Source organism: Callionymus lyra, chromosome 5 (assembly GCF_982586985.1).
Source record: "Callionymus lyra chromosome 5, fCalLyr1.hap1.1, whole genome shotgun sequence".
NCBI classification, from domain to species: Eukaryota; Metazoa; Chordata; class Actinopteri; order Syngnathiformes; family Callionymidae; genus Callionymus; species Callionymus lyra.
This window is the reverse complement of record NC_141822.1, coordinates 6994304-7018294: the sequence shown is the minus strand read 5'-3', so window position 1 is coordinate 7018294 and position 23991 is coordinate 6994304. Positions and strand designations below refer to the sequence as shown.

The 23991-nt window shown below is 34.0% G+C and overlaps 1 protein-coding gene across 1 annotated transcript in view; it reads right to left on the bottom strand.

Annotated features, from left to right (window-relative positions):
- Positions 1 to 11801, bottom strand: part of ccbe1 (collagen and calcium binding EGF domains 1) — a 47731-nt gene extending 35930 nt beyond the window's left edge. The window contains exons 1-2 of the mRNA XM_087790639.1: positions 11642 to 11801; positions 11486 to 11566 (exon numbers count right to left, since the gene is read on the bottom strand). Of these exons, the coding sequence (XP_087646765.1) occupies positions 11486 to 11566; positions 11642 to 11745 (185 nt within the window). The 5' untranslated portion in view covers positions 11746 to 11801. The remainder of the gene's footprint in view (positions 1 to 11485; positions 11567 to 11641) is intronic.
- Positions 11802 to 23991: the final 12190 nt, after the last annotated feature.

Sequence of the window (23991 nt, the reverse complement as noted above, 5' to 3'; positions counted from 1 at the left end):
CCTGACGCATAAACACTGTTGTTTGGACCCGGCCAGGATATTTTAGAGCGATATCTATGAGGGGGATTAACTTTTTTCCTTTGAATTCCAGAGTCGAAGAGCAGAAAGAAGAGTTTTGAGCGCAACAAAATGCTCGGTACCAGCCCAACTACTTGGAAACATAACAAAGCACCCGATTACACACCATAATTGTGTAACTGCCGAAGAGAGCAGTGGGTCAGAGAGCAGACTTTGTGAATACAAGGTCAACATAATCTCTTTTTTTTTCACTGAGGAATGATTACAAAAGGTTTTCATGAGCTAGTAGTTCACGTGGACCATATCTTGTGATTATTGCAGTGGTCCACGATATCTAAGAGTCACAAAATGGTTTCTGAAGAACAAGTTTTAGAAAAACAGTACAGATACTATCTGAAGTACTTCTGTGTTCTAGATTTAGACCTGTTTTTTTTTCTTTGCTTTCTGATAGTTCATAAACCCTTTAGTTAATTTCCTTTACGAGTCAAATCCATGTACATCTTATACATTGCTTTTATAATTAGTCCATCGGTTGACTCTTATTTACAGAGTTATTCTATTATTTTTTTAATTCTCACAGATGCTTTTTGTACTTTGTTCGTTATAATGTTTGTATTATTTGATATAGAATACAATGTATATTGATGAACGACTTCAACCATTGCGGATGTAAAATTCCAGATTGTAGCAACAATTATAATTTTTTTAAGTCCCCAAGTAAGTAAGTTAGTAATATTTATTTATATAGCGCTTTTCCAGACCAGGGTCACAAAGCGCTTAAACAATCAAAACAATACTCAAAAAAGTATATACTTTAAAGATCAAGATAATACTGAGAACAACACAGGAGTTCCAGAAAATCAAGGAAAAGCCTGAACAAATAGAAACGTCCTAAGATGTTTCTTAAAGGAGTCAGTAGGTGACATTTGACAGAAGACAAAACAAAGACAGAAACAAAAACAAAACTATGTGGAAAATCTACTGACTGAGACAGGTTTGGTTTTATTTCATTCGGTTTTTCAGGAGGCATTTTAAGGACACGTGGTTGTGGGCGTCTTATGTTGAGAGGGTAAATCATTTCAATATTCAGTTCCAATGACTGCAAATGTGGGCCTCCTAAAAGTAGGGCACCTGCGAGGCACCTAACAAGTCTCCACGAACTGAGGCCCTGGTGGCAATTCCACAGACAGACCATGTTTTGATAAAGTCGGTCAGGGAAGAGGAGCCAGTCTATGGAAATATTAAAATAATAAATGATTACAATTGACAGATTTTAATTAATCGAAAATAATGCAATGGTGTAAACTCAATTATTTTTTGTCAAATATTTGGTTCTCTTTGTGCAATTGTATTTTGTCATACTGGTCCTGGAAGTCCTTACTAAGTGTTGAAATATCATGAGGTGACCTTGAAATAATGTTCTCCTTGTACCGTTCGACCTTTGTTACTCTCATTTTTGGTCAAAGGTCAATTCTACTGACTCAGCTGAAAAATGTATTTAATTTGTCTTTTTTATAATCAATACCACATAATTATATTGTAACTGTACTTCAGGTATCAATGATGATTCCAGGGTCGTCGACCTGGAAGTCCAAGGATATGCCTGAGAGAAAATGTATTTCTGTTGTCCTGGGAAACGGATTGTTTTTTCTCTAAGACATACAAGGAAAACATGGAGGCCTGGGACCCAACTTTTAGAAAACCAAACAAATAACTATTTAAAATTAACAACACAAACCTTTGTCAGTCTGTGTAGAAAAGAGATCAACAAAATCGTCTAAAGTGAAAATAATAGACGTTAGAATGAAGCAGCCTTTGTTTACTAAAGTGGTTGGGTGGTCAGCCTAAAATTATCAATACAAAAATATACAACGTCATTCCCATCGTACTCACAATGTGAATACAAATACAAATATTGTCAGTGCAAGAAAAGTACATATTAGTCTTTGTCTTTGAAAGTTTGGACGAAACGATTCGACAAAATAAATCCTTCAGCTGTTTGTGGTGTCAATTATTTCTTCTAACCACGTTGATGAAATATATGTGAATCATCACAAGCACAAGTCAACACTCAAAACTCTGTCTGATATTACATACCTCTGCCAAGGAGCTCATTTCAGATGACTCCATCAGAAACACAGCCAGCAATCAATTCGGTAAAACTACTACCATGATTCAAGAGTCGTCTTGGCTGAAGACGAACTCTAATTCCTAGACAAAGACTCACATTTGAGAACTGGGGATCAACAAACGCTGTGGTGACTGTTTCACCAGTGAAGTTCGGCATTTTTCATTTTTCATTCAGTGCCTTGAGAGAGTGGTTGACTGACGAATAACAAAACATTCGCCAACTGGATCACATGGAAGACTATTTTAGTTATTTTCATTCATTTTCTACCACTTTATCCCTCGTGGGGGTCGCGGGGAGACTGGAGCCTATCCCTGTGTCATTGAGCCAGAGGCAGGGGACACCCTGAACAGGATGCCAGTCTGTTGCAGGACACACAAAGACAGACAACCATTCACACACACACTCATACCCACGGACAGTTTCACCAAGTTCTCAATCAACCTCTGTATGTTTTTGGACTGTGGGAGGAAACCGGAGTGCCCGGAGTAAACAAGGGGAGAACATACTAACTCCACACAGAAGGGTCAAAAGTTGGCCTCGCCTGGAAGCAAACCAGCAACCTTCTTGACTGCGCTAACCACTGCGTGCACCCCCATTTAAGTCATTTTCTTTGAGCAAATCAAGTTTTTAGGTTTTTCGCTGGAGGAGTCAGCAGCAGTGAGAGGCCATACATCGTGCAGACGTTCGTAGATCACTTCTTCGTCAGCCCATCACAAAAAAGATCATCCATTTTTGTATTATTCTGTTTACTAACAAGAAATGCATTAAATTGTAATTCTAAGCAAGACATTACTTTTATGTTGAATCAATGTTAGTACTTTCATTAGCTTTGAATATATGTCGGGTTTAAGTTCAGGGGAGTCCAGATCTACACGGGTAAACGTTTACATGTTTAAATGTAATGAATACTAAGGTGACTCTCATAGTAATACTACAGTGACTCTCACAATAGTACTACAGTGATTTCACAATAGTACTACGGTGACTCTTACAATAGTACTACATGACTCCACAATAGTACTATGGTGACTCTCACCATAGTACTGTGGTGACTCTCAGAGTCATACTACTGTTACTTTCAGAGTCATAGTACCGTAACTCTCAGAGTACTACCATGGCGAATGTCAGAGGATTACTAGATTGACGTTGAGAGTAATACTTCGGTGATGCTCAGAGTGATACTTTGGTGACTTTTAGAGTAATACTAAGGTGACTTTCAGAGTAATACGAGGGTGGTACGTGGTTCTCACAATAGTACTTAAGTGACTCTCACAATAGTACTATGGTAACTCTCTGAGTGTGGCTTCAGTAACTCGCAGTTCAGCTTCATAGTTTACCAACAGTTTTAGCACCGTTTATCACATAAAATTGGTTAGAGATCAATGATTACAACCAGAATTAAACCTTACAAGTTGCACTCTGGATTTTTATTTAATTGCTTCTATAGTCAAAAGAATACGGTAAATGAATATCTTTTATTTATCAGTTATGTTGGCTATAATTTAGTATTTGAAGCGGGTCTACAAGAATAAATAGATAACTTGTACTGGAAGGGCTTTGCTGTAATGGGATTAGCTTGAGGAGACGGAATGATCTGGTGATATATAGTGCCATAGAAAGATCACCATCATGTAACCAGTTACACTACAGTTAGAAGCTTCGTTTACACATGTAGAAAATAATTGTGTTTCCACATTCTATTTCCCATTTTCCCAAAACATTAAGAAGATAACGACAAACATAAATGAAGCATACGTTTCTTTTGATACACAGTTTTTGAAAATCTCTCCAGCTTTTGTTGAAGAGCCTTATGTTGTCAAAAGCTCAGAGATTTGCTGTCAGGTATACGCTCCGCAGGGGTCCGCGGGCACAAAGCAGGATTTACCAGTTAGCGGGATAACTGCTGACTAAAAAGCCGAAGCCCCTCAAATCTGCTACATGCACTCAAAAGCAAAAAAACACTTATACACTAAAGGTTAAGACTCTGTGGGGTCGTCCAGCTAATCCAACTTTATGATGAGTCAGAGAAACCACAATTGTGGTCTGGAAACATTTTTGAAAATGAGAGGTAATGTGCAGAGTGTGACGTGTGATACCCTCATGACTAAATCACCGGAGCAGAGAACAGAGAAAAATGAGGCTATTTCACAACATGATGAACGCTCCAGTGATGAATGTTATCTGACGAAGAGCCACATTCGGATTACAAAACACCAGCGGGATGTCTGATTATTCTCCTTTTTTTGGCCTGTGAAAGGCTAAAATGTGAATCATTTACACTTTATTAATGACGCTAGCTTGAGCGTGTTAGTCATCCAGGGCTCGGTTCATCCACTGATTTGTAGCAGAAGGCTTTTTCAAAGATGTTTTCTTCCTCGTCGTCTTCGCTTCTCTCTCTGACTCGAGGATCCACATGCCTGGTTAAAAGATGGGTAAAGTGCACTCAGCCAGATGGGACGCTCTGACGTCATGACCTTGAAAAATGGTTTGATTATTTCAACATAGACAAAATCATTCCAGTTGCCTCAGAGCTGGAAAGTCAAAGAAATGTGTTGCTTTTCTCAACAAACGAAGGATGACACCGAACATGTGTTTGATAGATATTTTTTCCTTGTTTTAATCAAAAGTAAAAAAAATATATTAAAAAAAAAAAAGATACTTTTTTCCACGGAGTGTGGAAAGAATAGTACAAGTACATTCAATTTCTAGGATCACAAGCTTTTATGAACGATTTCAAAAAGATAATAAATAAAGAAGTATAAAAAATTGTATTCCCATAGAAACTATCTTTATTCTATACATGGTTTAAAATAGATTGTTAGTAAATTATAAAATAAATATAATGACGCTTTACTGCCGGTGCGAGGCTCCTCATGCAGTAATACTACGGTGACTGGCGGAGAAATAATATGGAGACTCACAGAGCAATACAATGTTGACTCGCGGAGAAATACTATAGTGACTCCCGGAGTAATACTACGGTTACTCCGCCAGTAATACCACGGTGAATCGCAGAGTCATACTATGGTGACTCATTCAGTAAAACCACGGTGAATCGCGTAGTAATACTGCGGTGACTCATTCAGTAATACCACGCTGACTCACGGAGCAATACTATGGTGACTCACAGATTAATACTACAGCGATTCGCAGAGTAATACTACGGCAAGTTGTGGTGTAATACTACATTGACTCGCAGAGTAATACTACGGGGACTCACGGAGTAAAACTACAGTGACTCCCGGAGTAATAACGCTGTGACTTGCGGAGTAATACTACTGTGACTTGCTGAGTAATACTACTGTTACTCACGGAGTAATACGGTAACTCGCAGAGGAATACTACTGTGTCTCGCTGTGTAATTCTACGGTAACTTGTGGAGGAATACTACTGTGTCTCGCTGTGTAATTCTACGGTAACTTGTGGAGGAATACTACTGTGACTTGTGCAGTAATACTACTGTAACTTGTGAAGTAATATGGTAACTCATGGAGTAATACTACTGTTACTCACAGAGTAATACGGTAACTCATGGAGGAATACTACTGTGTCTTGCTGTGTAATTCTCCAGTAACTCGTGGAAGAATACTACTGTGACTCGTTGAGTACTATGGTGACTTAGAGAAATACAATGGTGAATCGCAGAGTAATTCTACAGTGAGCCACAGAGTAATACTACAGTGACTTGCTGAGTAATACAACAGTGTTACGCAGAGTACTACTTTGGTGACTTGCAGAGCAAGTGGAATTCAGAGTATAGATTTTTTTTAAAGTCATAAACCAGTCATAAATAGATTATTAATAAATTATAAAATAAATATAATGACGCTTTGCTTGCCGGTGCGAGGCTCCTCATGCAGTAATACTACGGTGACTGGCGGAAGAATAATATGGTGACTCGCGGAGAAATACTACATTGACTCGCAGAGTAATACTATGGTTACTCGCACAGTAATACCACGGTGAATCGCAGAGTCGTACTACGGTGACTCATTCAGTAATACTACGCTGACTCACGGAGCAATACTATGGTGACTAACAGAATAATTCTACAGCGATTCGCAGAGCAATACTACGGAGAGTCGTTGAGTAATACTACATTGATTCGTGTAATACTAGGGGGGACTCACGGAGTAAAAATACAGAGACTTCCGGAGTAATAACGCTGTGACTTGCGGAGTAATACTACTGTTACTCACGGAGTAATACGGTAACTCACAGAGGAATACTACTGTGTCTCGCTGTGTAATTCTAAAGTAACTTGTGGAGGAATACTACTGTGACTTGTGGAGTAATACTACTGTAACTTGTGGAGTAATATGGTAACTCGTGGAGTAATACTACTGTTACTCACAGAGTAATACGGTAACTCACGGAGGAATACTAATGTGTCTCGCTGTGTAATTCTACGATAACTCGTGGAGGAATACTACTGTGACTCGTTGAGTACTATGGTGACTTAGAGAAATACTATGGTGAAACGCAGAGTAATACTACGGTTAGTCACAGAGAAAAATGGTTTGATTATTTCAACATAGACAAAATCATTCCAGTTGCCTCAGAGCTGGAAAGTCAAAGAAATGTGTTGCTTTTCTCAACAAACGAAGGATGACACCGAACATCACAACAACACAGACTAATACTAGAGTGACTTGCTGAGTAATACTACTTTGTTGACTTGTGAAGTAATACTTTGGTAACTTGCGGAGCAAGTGGAATTGAGAGTATAGATTTTTTTTTCAAAATTATAAAAACAAAGCATAAAAAAATGTTAAGTTGGAAAGATAGAAAGTAACATCTTTATGGAACAGTATTAATTGGTCAATGAATGTCAGAATATTTGATCTTTATTAGATTATTTCCACATAAAATATCTTGATATAAAATTAAAAAAACCTCAAGACCTTTTTACCTTATTCTCTTTAAAGGGCAAAGAATGTATTCATTTTAATGTATTATTTAATATATATTAAACAGTAACATGCAACATATTTCAGGCGCTGACAGTCTCATGACACTTCCTGCATTAAGCATGTGATTTATGAAGTTTTCCTAATGAGGATTACGCTCATAAATCTGCGTATTTTGCCAGAAGCTGACGGGACACAGGTGAGCGGCCCCCAGACTCTGGCTCCGAACACTGGCTCTCGGGAAACATACTTCAGGAGCCAACAACCGTAATCCTACACAGTTATTTTCAAGTGTGTTTGAGATCTTGGGATCAAACAGGATGTCACTCTCGGCTTGAACCCAGGTAGGGAATATTATGAATGACGTAATCAAGCGTTTTTATATGATCTGTGTGTAAAATATATTTTTAAGTGGTGACTCACTGTAGACTGTAATCCATTTTCCACGGATGTAATATACTTGTTGTGTTTGTGCTGCACATGTTTTATAATCTGAAATTATCTAAACAGACATTTTCTTACAGTGTTTATTGCAGATTAGCACAAACAGAAAATAAGGCACGTGGACCACGATCAACCATAAATAGACCAAAATTTGCTTTTTGCTATAACTATTTTTGAAATTACAGATAGTTTTTGGTTTATTTATACAATAGGAAACAGGTACCGGTACAGATACCTTGTCTACGATACTTAGTCCTGATCTTTCAATGCTAATTAGTCAAGATCAATTCCAAATTACATGAAACATAGTAAAAATATCAAGATACATTTTTTAGCTTTGGTAAAAGATTGATACACCAATATGTTTTCACGGTACTATATTGATATTCAACAGCACTTTTTGCGATTAAAAATAAAAAGGCCCCCACAAAAAAATTCTTCTTTTATATCATATTATTTTTTGAAATCACGGATCATTTTTGGTTTATTTATTCAATTGAAAACCGGTACCGGTACAGATACCTTGACTACGATACTTGCTCCTGAACTTTCATATAATTAGACAAGATCAATTCCAAATGACATGAAACATAGTAAAAATATCAAGATACATGTTTTAGCTTTGGTAAAAGATTGATACACCAATATGTTTTCACGGTACTATATTGATATTCAAGAGCACTTTTTCAATTAAAAATAAAAAGGCCCCCCAAAAAAATTCTGCTTTTAAATCATATTATTTTTTAAAATCACGGATAATTTTTGGTTTATTTATTCAATTGAAAACCGGTACCGATACAGATACCTTGACTACGATACTTGCTCCTGAACTTTCATATAATTAGACAAGATCAATTCCAAATTACATGAAACATAGTAAAAATATCAAGATACATGTTTTAGCTTTGGTAAAAGATTGATACACCAATATTTTTTCACGGTACTATATTGATATTCAAAAGCACTTTTTGCAATTAAAAATAAAAAGGCCCAGAAAAACTTCTGCTTTTAAATCATGTTATTTTTTGTGGTCACGGTTTTTTATTTTGGTTTATTTCTATTCAATTAAGTGTACATTAAAATAATGCAATGATTTGTTATTTACTTTTGAAATAAAGATGTTACTTGTGGCAAATATTGTAGGCAGTGGTGTTTCAATGAAACTTCATAAATGTAGAAATACTAGAATAAACTGTTTCGTCCGACACTAAATCACAACCCGGATGTGAACGTAGTTAATATCAATGCAAGCGAAGCCTGTCGTTACCACAAACCAGACAATCGTGTAAACGTTATCAAGTCTGGATTATTTGATTTTCCTCTGGGCATTGAAACTGGGACCGAGTTTTGTTTTACCGAAGCCAAATAAGCCAAATAAGCCCAATTCCTCAATACAGTTACATATGGTCGACAACAAAAACTGCGAAACTGCTTATTAATCCTTAATCAGTTGAGAAAATACATGGATGTTGTCCTAGACTGGAGCAGTGGAGCCCCCTTGTGGTGACGTAAGACATTGCTGAGTTACATTTGAACATGTGGACTGAAAGGAGACACGAGGAGAAAGTGTTTCCTGTTTTTGTAGCATGTTAGCCTGTTAGCTTCTGCTAAAGAAACCCATGCTTAAAATAAAGATTTGCTTCATTTTTTTCAGAACAATTTCTCATGTCGAGGCTTCAATCCAAGAGGGACGTGACAGACGAGCAGTATGGAGGTATTTGGATGATTTGAAGTGTCTTCTTGGACAAAGAAAAGTGAGATAGCGACTGACGTATTAACGTACATTTTAGCCCATATGTTGAAAAAGAGATAATTACTCAGAAAAGAACCCCAACCCTTCGACGACATGAGTAGAAAATGAAAGAAAGTTAACTTTTGGGTGAACCATCAGTCAAGATCTGTCGGGACACGCCACCGCGTCAATCATCACTTTATTAAAAAAAAAGAAAAATTATTAAATGAGATCTGAAGTTTGTGTTTCCACCGAATTTAACGCTCCATTGATCTACTTCGCTCGCAGCAGCTCCATTTAACTCTCCTGACACATTTGCAACATCAGCTCTGTTTGATTAACACTTCTTTTCTGACATATTAAACGTAATTAAATATGAAATAACTGTGTTTTTGGAGGCAGGATTCTCTTCTCTCCTCTTTCTGCCTCCTTTGCTATTTATTTTAACTTAAATATATTCAATGCAATTTCATTTAAAGTGTCAAATCATAACTTTATCTTGAGAAACGTTACAGTTGAAGTAAGACTGTATTAGAAAGAAGGGAAAATCGGTGAATCTTCAATGAATTGGTGAGGAAAATATTCCTTTTTAAAAAGGCAGAAACCTCGAGCTGAACCAGACTCGGTGTTGATAACCTCCTGCTGTGAGCAGCTACATAACATGATATCATTTTAAAACAACTTATGACAACTGGGCATCATTCACTACATTAAAATGAACACACACATTTGCCTATAATGCCAGAAAGAATGGATTAAAATAATCCAACTCTAAATCAGTTTATTGTTCTCAGAAAATGAGTGAAATTGACTTTGAATATTCTAACCCGATCATTTCGGGGAAACATGAAGTGTGTCTATAATTGTTGAGGAATGGACTGGACCAGTGGTTTTCAACATGGAAGATTAGATTCAAGATTAGACGTGAAGAAAATGGCTATAATTGCTGGAAATAAAAACCTGCTGAATAATGAATAAAAGTAAGCAAATACACTTTAAAAGTTCAAGTTCAAATAATGTGTGTATTTGTGTGTGTGTTGTTGTGGTGTTGGAATCTATTGTATCATCAGTCTGTGTCTGTTTGTAATTAAAAAAACTCTCTTTTCATTGAAATATTGACATTATATGTTATTATTTAAAAGTCACAAACTGGTTTAAAAATATAGATTAATTTAATGTATATATATATTAGTGATGTGTTGATGAAGCTTCATGAAACAGTGTCATTATCTTCAGAGTCCACTAGATGGTAGTGATGTGTTGATGAAGCTTCATGAAACAGTGTCATTATCTTCAGAGTCCACTAGATGGTAGTGATGTGTTGATGAAGCTTCATGAAACAGTGTCATTATCTTCAGAGTCCACTAGATGGTAGTGATGTGTTGATGAAGCTTCATGAAACAGTGTCATTATCTTCAGAGTCCACTAGATGGTAGTGGTGTGTTGATAAAGCTTCATGAAACTGTGTCATTATCTTCAGAGTCCACTAGATGGTAGTGATGTGTTGATGAAGCTTCATGAAACAGTGTCATTATCTTCAGAGTCCACTAGATGGTAGTGATGTGTTGATGAAGCTTCATGAAACAGTGTCATTATCTTCAGAGTCCACTAGATGGTAGTGATGTGTTGATGAAGCTTCATGAAACAGTGTCATTATCTTCAGAGTCCACTAGATGGTAGTGATGTGTTGATGAAGCTTCATGAAACAGTGTCATTATCTTCTGAGTCCACTAGATGGCGTCTCTGCACTTTTTTCCTCTGTTTTAAACAACTGTTCTAATGAAACATTATTTTTAAACTAGTGGCGCCACCTACTGACCTCTGAACAACATGACACTGTTTCATGAAGCTTTGTCAGACCATCACTAATATATATATATATATATATATATATATATATATATATATATATATATATATATATATATATATATATATATATACATATCAGTTTCAGTTTCAGTTTATTTTAAAATACATAACCCCAACCCTCAGTGGACATGAGGGTGAGTAGAAATTAAGTGTGAATTTCAGTTGAATTGTCACTTTAAGGAGTTTGACCAAAAATAAGTGCATTTACACTTGTTTTAATAAACTATAAATTATATTTATCCCAGTGAAATTAAATCACTGGAATCATCGTCATATAAATCAAATAATCTTTAAGTTTTTACAAACATTCCTACTGAATGACAATATTCTATCACTTCATTCAAACTCTAAATATATATACAAACAAATGTGACTCACCTGTAGCAAGTGGCGAGTTCACCTGAGGACTTGACGCAGGGATACCTGGTGGTGGAGATGTTCCCCTCGGAACATTCATCTCTGAGGATCAATGAATCCACAATAAATACGTTTTTTTTTACTTTAGGAATGTTTGAGAAGGATTTCTTTTCTCACCCGTTCGCAGCATCGTCCTCCGGGTGCGACCACAGCAGCCCCCCGGAGAAGTAGAGGCAGGTGACGGTGAGCAGCAGAGGACCTCCGCTCCGTCCGAGGACCATCTCCTCCTCGCTAGTCCTGCACCGGGAATGTTGGGAATGAGGAGCTTCGTCGGTGCTTCGGTCAGGAACAGTTGTGACCCTCCTCCTCTCCTCCTCCTCTCCACCTCCTCTCCTCCTCTCCTCCTCCTCTCCTCCTCCTCTCCTCCTCTCCTCCTCCTCCTCTCCTCCTCCTCCTCTCCTCCTCCTTCTCCTCCATTGACTCCTCTTTCAGCTTCTCATCCTTTCTTTTTTTTCCTTTTTTTTTTTTTTTTTAGTTTCACTCTCTTCTGCAACTTTTTGAACCCGGAAGTTGTCAATCAAACTGGATCAGTTGACGCGAGGGCTCGCGCGATAGACGCCTCTGCTGTCCCCTCGCGACTGAAGCTTGAACACATTAGAATTAGATTCACTGAAAAAAAAACCTTAGATATTAAACGTGATAATAATAATGTGAATTTAATAAATTCATTTAATTATTTTGTACAGCTTTAGTCTCACAATAAATGTATATTACACAACTTTAATCTCATATTTATTTTATTTTATTTAAATATTTATTTGTATTAATCTCGTAATATATTATTTTCATACGAATTTAATCTTGTTATAAATTACAAAATATAAATGATTGGAATGGCACTAACTTCATTGAATTTCATTTTATTTTATTTAAATATTTAAATGTATTTGTATTTATTATATATTAAGATTGAACACGTTAGAATTAGATTCACTGAAAAAAAACAACCTTAGATATTAAACGTGAATAATGTGAATTTAATAAATTAATTTAATTATTTTGTACAGCTTTAGTCTCACAATAAATGTATATTACACAAATTTAATCTCATTGATTTTATTTTATTTAAATATTTATTTGTATTAATCTCGTAATTTATTATTTTCATACGAATTTAATCTTGTTATAAATTACAAAATATAAATGATTGGAATGGCACTAACTTCATTGAATTTCATTTTATTTTATTTAAATATTTAAATGTATTTGTATTTATTATATATTAAGATTGAACACGTTAGAATTAGATTCACTGAAAAAAAAACCTTAGATATTAAACGTGAATAATGTGAATTTAATAAATTAATTAAATTATTTTGTACAGCTTTAGTCTCACAATAAATGTATATTACACAACTTTAATCTCATTGATTTTATTTTATTTAAATATTTATTTGTATTAATCTCGTAATTTATTATTTTCATACGAATTTAATCTTGTTATAAATTACAAAATATAAATGATTGGAATGGCACTAACTTAATTGAATTTCATTTCATTTTATTTAAATATTTAAATGTATTTGTATTTATTATATATTAAGATTGAACACATTAGAATTAGATTCACTGAAAAAAAAACATAGATATTAAACGTGAAAAATGTGAATTTAATAAATAAATTTAATTATTTTTGTACAGCTTTAGTCTCACAATAAATGTATATTACACAACTTTAATCTCATATTGATGAGTGTCTTCGATTTTTTTTTTATTTAAATATTTATTTTTATTAATCTCGTAACATATTATTTTCATACGAATGTAATCTTGTTATAAATCAAAAAATAGAAACTATTGGAATGGCACTAACTTAATTGAATTGAATTGAATTTTTATTTTAATATTTTGAATCCATGAATACATTTATGTTATAAGACTTTAACCTCATAATAAAAGTAAATATTTAACGGCCTTAATATTGTGTGATTTTAATTCATTTTATTTTATACTATTTTCTTTCTATTTTATGTTTTTTTTCTCGTGATAAATTATTTTCGTACGACTTTAACCTTGTAATAAAAAAAAATATATATATACAAATTATTTAATTGGCCCCAATACTCTGGCCGTATAATTATATCTAAATTTTATTTAAATATTTAAATGTATTTATATTTAAAATATATTAAGATTGAACACATTAGAATTATATTAACTGAAAAAAAAACCCATAGATATTAAACGTGAATAACGTGAATTGTATTAATTAATTAATTCAATTAAATTAAATTATTTTGTACAGCTTTAGTCTCACAATAAATGTATATTACACAACTTTATTCTCATATTGATGAGTGTCTTCGATTTTATTTAATTTAAATATTTATTTTTTAATAATCTCGTAATATATTATTTTCATACGAATTTAATCTTGTTATAAATTACAAAATAGAAATTATTGGAATGGCAAAAACTTCATTGAATTTCATTTTAATTTATTTTAATATTTTGAATCCATGAATCCATTTATATTATAACACTTTAACCTCGTAATAAAATTTAAAAAGTAAATTTTTAACGGCCCTAACATTGTGCGATTTTATTTTATAGGTTTTTATTTTTATTTTATGTTATTTTTCTCGTAATAAATTATTGTCGTACGACTTTAACCTTGTAAACAATATCCCGAAGGAGACCTCCTGAGGGATCAATAAAGTTTTACCTTACCTTAATAAAATAAAAAATACAAATTATTTAATTGGCCCCAATACTCTGGCCGTATAATTGTTTTTAAATTTTATTTAAATATTTAAATGTATTTATATTTATTATATATTAAGATTGAACACATTAGAATTAAATTAACTGGAAAAAAAACCATAGATATAAAACGTGAATAACGTGAATTTAATTAATTAATTAATTTAATTTAATTATTTTTGTACAGCTTTAATCTCACAATACATATATATTATAAAACTGTAATCCCATATTGATGAGTGTCTTCAATTTTATTTTATTTAAATATTAATTGTATTTATCTCGTAATATATATTTTTTTCATACGACTTTAATCTTGTTATAAAATACAAAATAGAATTTTTTGGAACTTGGCACTTACACTCGTCTTTTCATTGAATTTCATTTTAATATTTTAAATCTCGTTATACATTTATATAATAAGACTTTAGCCTCGTAATTAAATTTAAAAAGTAAATATTTAACGGCCCTAAAATTGTGTGATTTTATTTTATACTATTTTATTTTTTATTTTATATTATTTTTTTTCGTAATAAATTATTTGAGTGGCCCTAATGTTTCAGTCATAATATTTTATTTTATTAATCTCGTAATATATTATTTTCATATTATTCTTGTTAAAGTTTGAAAAAAAACATGACTCCATCATTTTATTGAATTGAATCGAATTTTAATATTTTTAATCTCGTAATACTTTTATATTTTACGATTTAAATCTCGTAATAAAATAAAATAAGATTTATTTAAGTGGCCCTAATGCTTCGGTAATAATATTTTATTTTATTAATCTTCATTTTACAAATAGGTATTTTGAATGATTTTAATCTCGTAAGAAATGTACATTATACGCCTTTTTCTCGTAGTACAATTAAAAAATATATATTTTTGAACAACCCTAACATTCTGTTATTTAATTTTATTTAATGCTTTTTTATTTTATTTTATTTTATTTTTCTCGTAATAAATGTTTTTCGTACGAGTTTAATCTTGTGATAAAATAAAAAATAATTTCAGTCATAATATTCTATTTTATTAATCTAGTAATAAATTATTTTCGCACACATTAAATCTAACAATTAGGTATTTTAATAAATAATATAATAATAAAATAAAAAGTATATATTTGAACTGCGGTTATATTCTGATTTTATTTTCATTTTTTATCTTTCTCGTAATTAAATTATTTTCGTACGACTTTAACCTCTCAATATTGTATTTTGTTGTATTATTTTATTTTATTATTCTCCTTTTTTATCATTTATATTTATTTCATTATTTTTGTATTCTTATTGCCATGAGAAATTCCAGTTTTGTGTTTGAAATAATACAAGTTTTCTGATAATTAATGTTTTGAATACAGCATTATAATCACATTTTACTTCCTCTCATCCTTCCTTCTACAGGATACAGACTATAAGAACTACACATATTTATCAAAAAGACTTGTTATATTTAACACTATTAAATATAATTAATAATATCTTATACTATTAATATAAATATGACTCACCAATCTTGAACTACAGTTACAGTATTACCAGGTGTTGGATTGTGTCTTTGAAGGTCTTGTGTATAATGAAACCTATTAAAGTATTTAGAGCTTTATAAAAGAAGTTATTGAGTAATAATAATGTCTGGCATATAACAACATTTATTAAATATTACACCTCACTTTAAGAGCTTTACACAGAGTGGCGAAAAATAGTTACTTTAGCATCTTATTCGTAACAAATTTGGTCCAATTGTGAGTCAAATACAGGGTTATTTGTAATAACAAAATACACAGTTCACTCTTTACTTTAAGCTCTTTAAGTCATCCTGTACTTTAGTGTCATTAAACAATATGAAAGCTGGATTTAAAATTAATGAATTCCTTATTTAACCAATTATAATAAACATTGTTTTACTGTTAGTAGCTGTAGGTGGTTATAAAGTGGAACGACATCTTTTATAAAGCCTTAAAAATGCACTAATAATCACCAATAATGAAAAAGGTGAAAACATCTTTACCAGAGATAGACAGGATTTCAGACACAGGCTTTTAAATTAAAATGTTCTTCTGTCTCAAAAAAAAAATGCAGTATTTAAAGTGTACCTAATTTGAGATTTACTTAATTTAGACTATTCATCTTCAAAAGGACAGAACTTCTTCATCAGTCAAGTTCATCAAAAACTATGAAATACTCACCACTGGAATTATTATTTAACTTTTTGCTCACAACATTATTATGTAAAAAATTAAGTTCCTACTTCCGATAATTCTATATTTAATGCCTTTGTTTTTGAGCCGGCCATCACAAAAATGTATTATGGATTCAGGTCTGTACCGATAAAATAATTTCAGAATATATTCTACTCACGATACGATATATTTAACTTATGATACAAATCGATATGTTATATTTTGATAGACTTGCATAATTCTCGTAATCTTTTGGTTTAATTAATATAATTTAAATCCAAAACATTCCCAAACATCAGCTTTAATAGCAGCTGGAGTCAACTGTATCCTCTTGTCCTCAGTCATCACCGGGATATTACAGGATTTTCGTTGTTCCTTTAGCCGTAGAGGACGTAATGAGTACTGCCATCTAGTGGCCAGAAGTTTAATTGAAACACCAAAATAAATAAAAGCTGTGAACATTTACATGTTAAATGCGAATAAAATATGTCATTGTTTTAGTTACACTTCATTGAATTATTTTTGTTGAGAAAACAGTTTGACAATGAGATCATAAAATATAACTAAACATCTAAAGTTTATATTTTATTGTGTAATATTAGAAACATGAACAATAATTTAAAATAGGACATAAAAACACTATATTTTCCAAAAATGATCCAATAAAAGAAGAAGAGAAAAATTCCTAAAATGAAGATATGACTATTTTAAAGGCATAAATTAGATATAAATAAATAAAATAGTTACCCATGATAGCAAAAAAATAGAATATCGATAAAGTATGGTGAGTAAAAATATGGATACATATATGATTTCATTAAAACTTTAGGTGAAAATCACTTTGCACATGATGTTAAACATTTCTTTAAGTGAAAATGTGTTTTGTGATTATTTTTGACCTTTTGTTTTATAGATAATATTTCTGGATATTCCACACAGGTACACAATAAACAGTGAACTGACATGTTTATACATAAAGTTGTTCTTTAAATTGCTTTATTTGAGGTCAAAATCACTCCCGTGTGTCGCCGTCCGACCTTGACCTTTGATTGACCTTGAGGCAGGACGACAAGGCCGGACTCCAACCACTGTTTATTTACACCGACGTCTCTCCAGGAGCTCTTCGGTTTCCCCCTCAAATTCAGAGTGACGCGACAAGAATGTGGGACACCGGAGCCGGCGAGGCGTCCGTAAGGATATCTGAGTGGAAACAAGAGTTCTGTGGTGTCGCTTACGCCGGGTGAGCTCACACCTTTTTTTATGTCACTCCATTTTACACTTTATGTCCATTCGAATGCTTTTATCCTATAGAACCTGTCACCTCGTTCTCATTACAGTCATCAGAAAACCATCTAAAGATCTGCTCCAGCATGGCCACGACAGCAGAAAACATGCCTGCTGCTGCTGCTGCAGTTCCCGGTCACGCCACTAGGTGGCTCTTTCATCCAACAGATCCCCACCCCACCCCATCTCTTCCTCTCCTCATTGTTGCCCACAAAATGGATGACAGCTTTCAGATAGCAGGGTGCGTCACGACTGCGAGGTGAACACGCCGTGCCGTTTATTCACCACCTGTTCGGACGCCTCAGCAGCTCCAGACAGGAACCGTCCTTCGGCTCCAGCGACGACTCGCTGTCGTTTTTCCCTGCAAATCACACACTCACTCCTTTTTCCTTTTGGAGCCACAACATCATGAACATGTGACGCTTGCCAAGTCATTATGACCCAGAAAGAACAATGTGTGACATGAAGGAGGATCGTTCAGGCTCGCAAGTGTGTGTTTTGTTGACGAGGATCCAGTTTAGTTTATGTGTCGCTTCCACTTCCACACTTTAGTTTCATCACGAGCCAGAAGATTCTTCCTTAAACCCTGTTGTAGTGACACAAAGAAAAGATTAAATTTGCTACACTAATTGCTATTTTTCTTTCCTTTTACTTTTTCTTTGTCACCAATTTAATTTAATTTAAATGAATTATTTAAAGCAGGATTCAAATAGTATAATGTAAAGGAAAAGGATACAAAGAAAGGAATAAAAAGGAAAATTAATTGCATTTTTTCACAACCACAAATCGATTTAAATCATTAATTTAATCATTTTAGTGAATTATTTAAAGCAGGAATCATAATAATATAATAAACAGGAAAAGGATACAAAGGAAAATTATTGGATTTTTCACAACCACAAATCGATTTAAATCATTCATTTAATAATTCTAATACATTATTTAAAGTAGTATTCATAATAATATAATAAACAGGAAAATTATACAAAGTGAGGGATAAATGAATTGACTTTTTCACAATCATAAATCGATTTAAAGGATACATATTTATATAATATAATATCTAATACTGTGATTCTTGGTTTTGAAAATTACCTTTTATCTTGTTTTTATTCTTTTTTTTAAACTCTACTGTAGCACTCTGACACATTTTTGAGTTACCAGTTCACAGCCAACAATAGTTTCATAAAAGCAATAAAAAGAACAAAGTTCAAATTATAAAGAACAGATCAAATGAAATAACACAAATAAAGGGATACAAAGGAAAAATAATTGCACTTTTTACTACCACAAATCAATTTAAATAATGAACTTAATGACTTAATTTAATAATATTGAATTTAATAATTTAATAAATTATCCAAAGCAGGATTCATACAAATATAATACAACTATTTTAATCTTTAACATTTTAATTTAAACTCTACTGTAGCACTTTGAGGTCATGTATGAAGAAAAGTGCAATACAAATAAAATGTATTATTATTATTAATAAAATTTCCCCTGTGCTGCCAGATAAACTTTCTTCCCATGAAGAAACTATATAAGAAAATCAATAAAATTAAGGGTTTCCAATTAATACATATGTCATTTTGTAGTCTTTATAGACACACGGTTACTATTATTATTGTTGTGGTTCAACAAAATTATGTTACAATCCTGTGTAAATCAAAATATAAACAAAGTGTCCAAATTACGGAATAAATAATTAACAAATTAATATTTAATAAATTGACTTTTTGTCTTTCAAATCCAACTAAGAGTATGTATTGATTTTTGCTCTTATTTTTCTTTATTCTAGCTGTTACAGTCCATCATGCTGGCTTATTTTTCCACATCCCTCTAAACTGACCTTGCTCCTGACCTTGAACCTTGAACTCTCTCATTTAAACAGTCCAATTTAAAACATTTCAACCCTTTATCTCAGTAAATCAAGTCCCTTATCATGACCATGTTTTTTTGAACTTATTACTTTATAAAGTTGCTCTGAAATCTGGGCGAAGGAGAGGTTACGAGAGTCCATTATGACACAATAATGGCTTCACTCCTCCAGCCAGCTGTAATCACGCCCGCTTTGTTTATACAACGAGTCCCTTGGAGGTGAAGACTTCCTGGATTGATGATGCGCGGTGACAAACCTCCATGTTTGACCAATCACAGCAGAGTGGGTGTGGTTGTGGTAAACAAGATTTCATCTCCAGAAAAACAAAGTGTGTTCATTTTCTAATGTCAATGTTTCAATGAAAAGAGTTTTGTACAAACACACACAAACTGAGATCAATTTAAATCAACACATAAGTTCACCCTAAAGGAATAAATATATTTACATTAAATACACAGAAAAAACAACATTTATATGGATTTGATCATTTAGTTTGGATGGAAAAATATTTAAAAAACGCTTAAAATAAACCAAAAATGTATGAAATACATCCAGAACAAAAAAACAGTTACTCGTGTACTTGTCACATGATGACAGTCTTAAGCAAATAAACATGTTTATTAATGAGACAATGAACTTTCGATGAACATTGAAACAGTATTTCTGGTTAATGTTTCAAGTGGTAGAAAGAAGGTTTGCTGACCAGCACTGTTGATGAACCTGTAACAGATATATTCACCTGCAGTTCTTCTCACCTCCGGATAGCAACTGCGAGAACGCAGTGGACGTGCCTTGTCATAACTCTTCCCTGTGCAGCACTGCAGTGCTGCTCTCTCTGCACATGCCCAGTCCAGCAACTTTCACCAGCAACATTATCGCCCGACAGACACTTTTTTTTTCTCTTCTCCTGCAGCAGGCGCTGGATTCTTGCTTCCATGAATCCCTCGGTGACGTCGCTGTGGCGGCTGACGATGGATTTGCGTCACTGGGATTAAAAAGCGGTGATTTTCTATTTGCTCAAGGTCACCACACCTCCTGCACGCTCGCGGGGTCCAGGCACGGAAGTCTGGAGGGAAAAAAACGACATGTGGAATGTTATTAAAAAGGTTTATTAACAGAAAAGGAAAAATTAAAAGGTTTATGCAGTGATTGAACAGGGAAGTCGACAGAAGCTAATCACCAATGAAATAAATATTTGAAGGATGCTGGTGAATTAAAAAGTACTTTAGGGGGTTTATTATTCATTATTTAATTAATTCATTCATTGATTCTTATTACTTAATTATTAATTATTATCATAACATTTTCAGAGCCTCATTTAGCTACAGCACGGTTCCTTTAGTCGTGGAGCTAAAATCTCTGAATTATACATTCATCTTGAACAAAATTATGAAGTTTCATGAAACAGTGTCATTATCTTCAGAGTCCACTAGATGGTAGTGATGTGTTGATGAAGCTTCATGAAGCAGTGTCATTATCTTCAGACTCCACTAGATGGTAGTGATGTGTTGATGAAGCTTCATGAAAAAGTGTCATTATCTTCAGAGTCCACAAGATGGTAGTGATGTGTTGATGAGGCTTCATGAAACAGTGTCATTATCTTCAGAGTCCACTTGATGGTAGTCATATGTGGATGAAGCTTCATGAAACAGTGTCATTATCTTCAGAGTCCACTAGATGGTAGTGATGTGTTGATGAAGCTTCATGAAACAGTGTCATTATCTTCAGAGTCCACTAGATGGTAGTGATGTGTTGATGAAGCTTCATGAAACAGTGTCATTATCTTCAGAGTCCACTAGATGGTAGTGATGTGTTGATGAGGCTTCATGAAACAGTGTCATTATCTTCAGAGTCCACTAGATGGTAGTCATGTGTTGATGAAGCTTCATGAAACAGTGTCATTATCTTCAGAGTCCACTAGATGGTAGTGATGTGTTGATGAAGCTTCATGAAACAGTGTCATTATCTTCAGAGTCCACTAGATGGTAGTGATGTGTTGATGAAGCTTCATTAACAGTGTCATTATCTTCAGAGTCCTCTAGATGATAGTGATGTGTTGATGAAGCTTCATGAAACAGTGTCACTATCTTCAGAATCCACTAGATGCTAGTGATGTTTTGATGAAGCTTCATGAAACTGTCATTATCTTCAGAGTCCACTAGATGATAGTGATATGTTGATGAAGCTTCATGAAACAGTGTCATTATCTTCAGAATCCACTAGATGCTAGTGATGTTTTGATGAAGCTTCATGAAACAGTGTCATTATCTTCAGAGTCCACTAGATGGTAGTGATGTGTTGATGAAGCTTCATGAAACAGTGTCATTATCTTCAGAGTCCACTAGATGGTAGTGATGTGTTGATGAAGCTTCATGAAAAAGTGTCATTATCTTCAGAGTCCACTAGATGGTAGTGATGTGTTGATGAAGCTTCATGAAACAGTGTCATTATCTTCAGAGTCCACTAGATGCTAGTGATGTTTTGATGAAGCTTCATGAAACTGTCATTATCTTCAGAGTCCACAAGATGCTAGTGATGTGTTGATGAAGCTTCATGAAACAGTGTCATTATCTTCAGAGTCCACTAGATGCTAGTGATGTTTTGATGAAGCTTCATGAAACTGTCATTATCTTCAGAGTCCACTAGATGCTAGTGATGTTTTGATGAAGCTTCATGAAACAGTGTCATTATCTTCAGAGTCCACTAGATGGTAGTGATGTGTTGATGAAGCTTCATGAAACAGTGTCATTATCTTCAGAGTCCACTAGATGGTAGTGATGTGTTGATGAAGCTTCATGAAAAAGTGTCATTATCTTCAGAGTCCACTAGATGGTAGTGATGTGTTGATGAAGCTTCATGAAACAGTGTCATTATCTTCAGAGTCCACTAGATGGTAGTGATCTGTTGATGAAGCTTCATGAATCAGTGTCATTATCTTCAGAGTCCACTAGATGGCTTCTCTGCACTATTTTACTTTGTTTTGAACAACAGTTTTAATGAAACATCATCTTTAAACTGATGGCGCCACCTACTGACCTTTGAACAACATGACACTGTTTCTTTTATAAAACAGGAAATTGCACAAAGTTCAAATTAAAAGTAAAAAGTGCAAATTAAAAGCACAAAGTGCAAGGGATGACAAATTTCAAATATAAAGGTCATAGATCAAAGGAAATAACACGTAGAAAAGGATACAAAGGAAAAAGGATACAAGGATTTGAAAGACTTGTCGTCACGTGTCGGAATGTGTCGCCGTTAAACCGTTCCCCTCGTCAGATCATCATGGACTTCATGTCCGTGACCCTCGGGGTGAACGACGCAACAAACATACCTGAGCTGGAGTTCATCTTGACTCAGTTTCTGAGGTCATCCAATCTTCCTCGGCGACCACAGAAGCATGACCACCAGCGTCTCCTCCGCGACATCCAACTGCTCCTTCCCCGCAACATCGCGGTGATCAATAACAATAAGTGCAGCACGTTGTCCTTGAGACGACAACAAACCCCCCCTGTTCCCCCACCTCTACAATCCACACTCCCACATCTCCTTGAATTCATCCTTCCTCTTTATCGGCCGATCACGTTCAGATAAAGGAGAGTATCAGTTAGTTCCCTCTCGGCTGAGAGGTGGCAGAGAGATTTCATTAGTTACACACTAAACAGGAACACAAGAGAACGTATATATATATATATAACAGTCATTTAAGAATGATTCCATCCCTTTTTTTTTTCTTTTTTTTTTCAATTCTTGTTCAGGTTATGACTAGAGCACACGGTTCCAGACTAGTGATGTGTTGATGAAGCTTCATGAAACAGTGTCATTATCTTCAGAGTCCACTAGATGCTAGTGATGTTTTGATGAAGCTTCATGAAACTGTCATTATCTTCAGAGTCCACTAGATGCTAGTGATGTTTTGATGAAGCTTCATGAAACAGTGTCATTATCTTCAGAGTCCACTAGATGGTAGTGATGTGTTGATGAAGCTTCATGAAACAGTGTCATTATCTTCAGAGTCCACTAGATGGTAGTGATGTGTTGATGAAGCTTCATGAAAAAGTGTCATTATCTTCAGAGTCCACTAGATGGTAGTGATGTGTTGATGAAGCTTCATGAAACAGTGTCATTATCTTCAGAGTCCACTAGATGGTAGTGATCTGTTGATGAAGCTTCATGAAACAGTGTCATTATCTTCAGAGTCCACTAGATGGTAGTGATGTGTTGATGAAGTTTCATGAAACAGTGTCATTATCTTCAGAGTCCACTAGATGGTAGTGATGTGTTGATGAAGCTTCATGACACAGTGTCATTATCTTCAGAGTCCACTAGATGGTAGTGATGTGTTGATGAAGCTTCATGAAACAGTATTATTATCTTCAGAGTCCACTAGATGGTAGTGATGTGTTGATGAAGCTTCAT